This window comes from Triticum urartu, chromosome 3, assembly GCF_003073215.2.
Source record: "Triticum urartu cultivar G1812 chromosome 3, Tu2.1, whole genome shotgun sequence".
NCBI lineage: Eukaryota > Viridiplantae > Streptophyta > Magnoliopsida > Poales > Poaceae > Triticum > Triticum urartu.
In genome coordinates, this window is record NC_053024.1 from 485008999 (window position 1) to 485015750 (window position 6752).

The window sequence follows — 6752 nt, forward strand, 5'->3', positions numbered from 1 at the left end:
GTGCAACTCCCGGATACCGTAGGAATGCTTTGGGTGTATCAAACGTCACAACGTAACTGGGTGGCTATAAAGGTGCATTACAGGTATCTCCGAAAGTGTCTGTTGGGTTGGCACGAATCGAGACTGGGATTTGTCACTCCGTGTAAACGGAGAGGTATCTCTGGGCCCACTCGGTAGGACATCATCATATGCGCAATGTGACCAAGGAGTTGATCACGGGATGATGTGTTACGGAACGAGTAAAGAGACTTGCCGGTAACGAGATTGAACAAGGTATATGGATACCGACGATCGAATCTCGGGCAAGTACAATACCGCTAGACAAAGGGAATTGTATACGGGATTGATTAAGTCCTTGACATCGTGGTTCATCCGATGAGATCATCGTGGAACATGTGGGAGCCATCATGGGTATCCAGATCCCGCTGTTGGTTATTGACCGGAGAACGTCTCGGTCATGTCTGCATGTCTCCCGAACCCGTAGGGTCTACACACTTAAGGTTCGGTGACGCTAGGGTTATAGAGATATTAGTATGCGGTAACCCGAAAGTTGTTCGGAGTCCCGGATGAGATCCCGGACGTCACGAGGAGTTCCGGAATGGTCCGGAGGTAAAGAATTATATAGAAGTGCTATTTCGGCCATCGGGACAAGTTTCGGGGTCATCGGTATTGTACCGGGACCACCGGAAGGGTCCCGGGGGTCCACCGGGTGGGGCCACCTGCCCCGGGGGGCACATGGGCTGTAGGGGGTGTGCCTTGGCCTATATGGGCCAAGGGCACCAGCCCCAAGAGGCCCATGCGCCAAGAGATGGGAAAAAGGGGAGAGTCCTAAAAGGGGAAGGCACCTCCGAGGTGCCTTGGGGAGGATGGACTCCTCCCCACCCTTGGCCGCACCCTTCCTTGGAGGAAGGGGCAAGGGCTGCGCCTCCCCCTCTCCCTTGGCCCTATATATAGTGGGGAAAAAGGAGGAGCAAACCAATCTAAGGCCTGGCGCCTCCCTCTCCCTCCCGTGACACATCTACCTCCTCCCGCAGCGCTTTGCGAAGCCCTGTTGGAATCCCGCTACTTCCACCACGCCGTCTGCTGTTGATCTCCATCAACCTCTCCCTCTCCTCCTTGCTGGATCAAGGCATGGGAGACGTCTCCGGGCTGTACGTGTGTTGAACGCGGAGGTGCCGTGCGTTCGGCACTTGATCATCGGTGATTTGAATCACGACGAGTACGACTCCATCAACCCCGTTCACTTGAACGCTTCCGCTTAGCGATCTACAAGGGTATGTAGATGCACTCTCTTCCCTTCGTTGCTGGTTTCTCCATAGATAGATCTTGGTGATACGTAGGAAAATTTTGAATTTTACGTTCCCCAACAATTACAGACTAATATGTTAGTGTGAGATGATGTATTACGGAAACGAGTAAAGAGACTTGCCGGTAACGAGATTGAACTAGGTATTGATACCGACGATCAAATCTCGGGCAAGTAACATACCGATGACAAAGGGAACAACGTATGTTGTTATGCGGTCTGACCGATAAAGATCTTCGTAGAATATGTAGGAGCCAATATGGGCATCCAGGTCCCGCTATTGGTTATTGACCGGAGACGTGTCTCGGTCATGTCTACATTGTTCTCGAACCCGTAGGGTCCGCACGCTTAAGGTTACGATGACAGTTATATATGAGTTTATGCATTTTGATGTACCGAAGGTTGTTCGGAGTCCCGGATGTGATCACGGACATGACGAGGAGTCTCGAAATGGTCGAGACGATAAAGATTGATATATTGGAAGCCTATGTTTGGACATCGGAAGTGTTCCGGGTGAAATCGGGATTTTACCGGAGTACCGGGAGGTTACCGGAACCCCCCGGGAGCTATATGGGCCTTAGTGGGCTTTAGTGGAAAGGAGAAAGGGGCAGCCCAAGGTGGCTGTGCGCCTCCCCCCTTCCCCTAGTCCTATTAGGACTAGGAGAGGTGGCCGGCCCCCTCTCTCTCTTTCCCCCCCTCAAGGAATCCTATTCCAACTAGGATTGGGGGGGGGAATCCTACTCCCAGAGGGAGTAGGACTCTCCTGGCGCGCCCTCCCTTGGCCGGCCAGCCTCCCCCCTCTAGTCCTTTATATACAGAGGCAGGGCACCCCAAAGAACACACAAGTTGATCCACGTGATCTATTCCTTAGCCGTGTGCGGCGCCCCCAGCCACCATAGTCCTCGATAATACTGTAGCGGAGTTTAGGCGAAGCCCTGCTGCTGTAGTGCATCAAGATCGTCACCACGCCGTCGTGCTGACGGAACTCTTCCCCGACACTTTGCTGGATCGAAGTCCGGGGATCGTCATCGAGCTGAACGTGTGCTCGAACTCGGAGGTGCCGTAGTTTCGGTGCTTGATCGGTTGGATCGTGAAGACGTACGACTACTTCCTCTACGTTGCGTCAACGCTTCCGCAGTCGGTCTGCGTGGGTACGTAGACAACACTCTCCCCTCTCGTTGCTATGCATCACATGATCTTGCGTGTGCGTAGGAAATTTTTTGAAATTACTACGAAACCCAACAACGACTACATCTCCCAAGGTTGCATTATGTCATGCTACATAGAGGGCGGCAGAGGGGGGAGTGGTGAAGTACTAGAGGATGCTCTGTCGAAGAGAGACAGATGCTTGACCCAGATATACAACCAGTATCAGCAATCCCAAAGTCATCCCAGCCCCCAAAGATGTTGGGCAAGAGAGGTGTCTAAAGGTGTTGTGGTGATTACAGCGGCAAGGTCCCATAGATGAGCAGACTAGTATCCCCCATCATGTTTTCTTGTTGGCCCCGGAAAGTAATAGGCACAAAATGTTGGTGCAAAAGGCCTTGCTCAAACTCACCAATCTGAGCAAGTTGCACACTGGGCGAAACTGAAGAGTTGAGCGCATCAGTAAGCTCATCTCTCCAACTAACGAGAGATGCCCTGGATCGATCAACGAGCTGCTGGTAGCCCACCTCCAACATGGTGAGTTCACGCAGCCTAAGATGGGAGAGACTCTTTGACATTGTTATCGGCATTGTTTGTGGGCTTGAGTACCTTCATTTTTGGTGTAACACTCGCATTAAACATTTCGGTCTCAAACGGCAAAACATTATGTTGGATGGATACTTCGACCTAGGATATCTTATTTTGGCTAGCAAATGTGAAGTGCAATTTCTGTTGGTGGAGCAGGAGGAATTGTCGGGTACATAGCACCCGAGGGGTTGCTACCTCCTTGTACTTGTATTAGGCGTATTATAAGTGAAAATTGTAAGGAAACTTAGACAATGAAGACTGTAAATTGTCAAATGTGCCTTGCATTTTGAGAAAGGGGGGGGGGTAATATGGAGTGTTGAGTAGCAAGTCCAATGTGTACGATTACATGATGATGGTTCTTGAGTGGGACGAGGGAAGAAAATTAGTATTAGTAAAGAAAGTAGCACCCAAAAAATTCCTCGAAATATATATTGTAACTTGGATGATTTTTGTGGAACTGTCGACAAAATTATTAATAACGATGCCACAAAGATGGCGGGGAAGGTGACCATAGTTGGGCTCTAGCAATGGCGTAGCCAGCATCGAGTCGAGCCCAGGACAAGCTCCAGACCAAACATGTGCTACATTGTTGAAGGTGCTACACTCGATTAAGGAATCTGGTACCACGGCCCAGGCACCTTGGAGCCTGCCTATGCCTTTGGGCCCTAGTGCATACAGTTGTCGACAGTGTTTTCGAAAGTAACGCTCATGGATTTCTGTGAGAGTGGGACGTAGCCTTAGGTTATTGAACGCACACGGGGCCCGGGTTTTACCCAGGTCTAGGCCCTTGCAATGTTAGTAACAATCTTAATTGGAGAGAGAGAGAGGAGAAGAAAATAGTCTGGTGTACATACCTCCCGCTTGCACACGATCTGGGGAAGGATCCAATCACTTTGATCTCTTATGAAGGAAGATAATATTTTTTTCTCCATTGTACAAGATGTCTTGTCTTATTCTCGTGTCCTTCATTGTATGGACGGATGTATTTTAGAGTGTAGATTCACTTATTTTGCTCCGTCTATAATCTCTATTAGAATATCTAAAAATACTTCTATTTAGGAACAAAGTGAGTATTTATGAACACTAAAATATAACACTTAAGAAATAATAAATTGTATAGCATGTTTTATTTATTTTCTGTTTTGTTTGATAGCTTAGTTGACTTGCCGTCTGGTGTATAACATGTTTAATTATCTTTTCTAGATGACGTGGACTTCATACATAAGAAAAATGCCAATCCCCGCCATCCATGCTCTTTTTTTAGAAGAACTATCCATGCTCCTACAATGAGCAATGTTACATCTACCTAAATATTTTTGTGTACGGGTGAGCTAACGTGGAAAGTTCTGTTTGAAGAAGAACAGGGGCCTCACCCGCTGAAATTCAGGGGGTTGGGGGAGATTGATTAGGGATGGAAAGTTTCTTAGGCTTTGGTGGCACGCTTGTTGGTCTAGCATTCTAGTGTGCCTTATAGTTCAATGGAGCACAATCTTGCAATATAAATTAATTGATCTCCATGCTAAACACTGCCAATCCTAGCCAAGAATGCCAAGTGAGTTTCCTTCTCCAATACAAGAGCCAAATTAACCGGTAAATAATATAATATTGTAAATAAATAAATGGTACAAGAAAAATATCTCGGCAATAGAGTCACTTGCATGAAGACGCTACAGATAATGTAGTAATGTATTACATGTTGAGTGCAAGAACATGATTAATCATTTTCATCAAAACTCATGATAAATAATAATCATAACGATCCAATAACATATAACTAGATTAAATCTAGAGAAGTTGTTCTTTCCTCGTCATCCCTAGAAATTACCAGATCGACACACCACATGACATAAAAAATCCATCTGCGCGCAGGGGCCGGTAGATCACGAGTGCAGGAACCCGTTGCCGTCGGCGACGGTGTCATCGAACGGCCCGCGCGGCTCGAGCTGCCTGCACATCTCCAGGAAGGCGTAGTAGAGGACCCGGTTCTTGGCGCCGGTCCGGTGGCGGCCGGTGTTCTTGCAGAAGTACTTGAGCTGCTCCAGCGTGCAGCAGCCCAGCATCTGGCCCAGCAGGAGGAACAGCCAGTTGATCTCGCCCTTGTCCTCGGCGATCCACGGCCACATGCATCGCTTCTCCCCGCACGCCGCGCAGTCGGGCAGCACCGGGTACATCCACGCGTCCGGGGCGCGGTCGTCGAACGAGTGCCGGTTGGCGACGACAAACTCGCGCACCTCCCTGAACTTGGGCGCCAGCTCGTACGCCACGGTCGCCGTGCCGCTGCAGCGCTTGCACCGGCCCTCGCCCTCGACGGTCGTGACGCCCCGGCGCAGCAGGCTGTCCAGGGTGTCGTGCCGCGCGGGCCGCTCCGTGGCCCACGGGAACGGGGGCGGCACCCCGTCCGCGGCGGCGGCGTCGTCGTCGGAAGGCGGCTCGTTGCTCGCGCGGCGGCGCTGGCCGGGGGCGGAGGCGTTGAGGCGGCGGCGGGTGGCGGACGCCGGCTGGGAAGGTGGAGGGGTCGGAGGAGAGGGGCGCCGCGGCTTGGGCGGCGGGGTCGGGGCGGCGGCGTAGATGGATCCGAGGGTGAGGGCGACGAGCGGGTCGTCGAGGCCGACGGCGTCACGTGTCACGGCGGCCTGCGCGTCCATTCTCTCTCACAGCCCCCGACCCAACACGACCAAGCGCTCGCCGCTGCTGCTCTGTGTGGTGGTGACCGGGCGTGACAATGGCGAGGGGTTTGGGGGGTTTTATGGCTGGCTTTATGCTCCTCCCCATGGCAGTCGAAAAACCTGGCGATGGTGAGGCGAGGTGGTTGGTTCTAACAACCACGCGAGAATCTTTTGGACATGCAAGACACGATTGTCTTCCGACCATTTCTCTGGCTTATCTATCCCACTTTTAATTACTTCGATCTTCCTCTTGTCTAACAAAAAGGCATGTTCAATTTAGGGCATGTACAATGGTTGATAAAATAGTCTTATCTTAAGTCTTGCATGTGATTTAGAGATGACAATTTTTTTTGTCTACAATGGGTCATCTCTTAGTCTTATCTTCAATAACTAGCAATTTCTAAAAATATGGTGAGACATATTGTGCTAAGAGATCACCTCTTGTCTTCTCTTAAATAAGAGAAGACAAACCTTTTCTTATGAGTTCTCTCTCCTCCACCTCATTATCTATCGTACGTGGCACTCCTAAGCTAGCACCATTGTACATGTCCTTATCTCTCCTCCGCGGCGTCCTTGGTTGAGATGGCAACTATAGGTCGGACGAGACCTTGGCCCCGGGTGTCAGTGAAGAATGGCTGGGATTTCTTTCCTCGTGTCCCGGATGTTGGTTCGGTCGACCCGACCCCACTGGCTGGCCCCTCGCACTAGCAGGCAATGCGTGTCTCCGTAATGATTATCCCGTGGAGGTGGATCTGCGCTTGCCTTTCTGTTGCCGGCTGCCGCGGTGACGTTGGAAATTGAGGATCTCTTATTACAACCGACTTGCCGTGTTTTGCGTCCGGTTAGCTCTCGCACCGACATGCATGCCCGCACCTTGGGCGAACACCCTCTCTGCTCACGGAACAAAAATCCGGTGCACCAGATGGATATGTGCACCCACTGCACCGGTGACATGGTTAAGGGCATCTCCAGCCGTTGGAGCCCCTCCAGGACAATCGCCGGACCAAAAATGGCACGTCCTGGGGGCAAAACTCTTCCGCCGGCGC

General features: G+C 50.9%; 1 protein-coding gene across 1 annotated transcript; it reads right to left on the reverse strand.

Moving 5' to 3' along the window:
• Positions 1-4861: 4861 nt before the first annotated feature.
• Positions 4862-5746, reverse strand: LOC125548532. The gene has a single exon (XM_048712112.1). It carries the CDS (start codon positions 5683-5685, stop codon positions 4921-4923), a length of 765 nt encoding a protein of 254 aa, XP_048568069.1. The 5' UTR covers positions 5686-5746; the 3' UTR covers positions 4862-4920.
• Positions 5747-6752: the final 1006 nt, after the last annotated feature.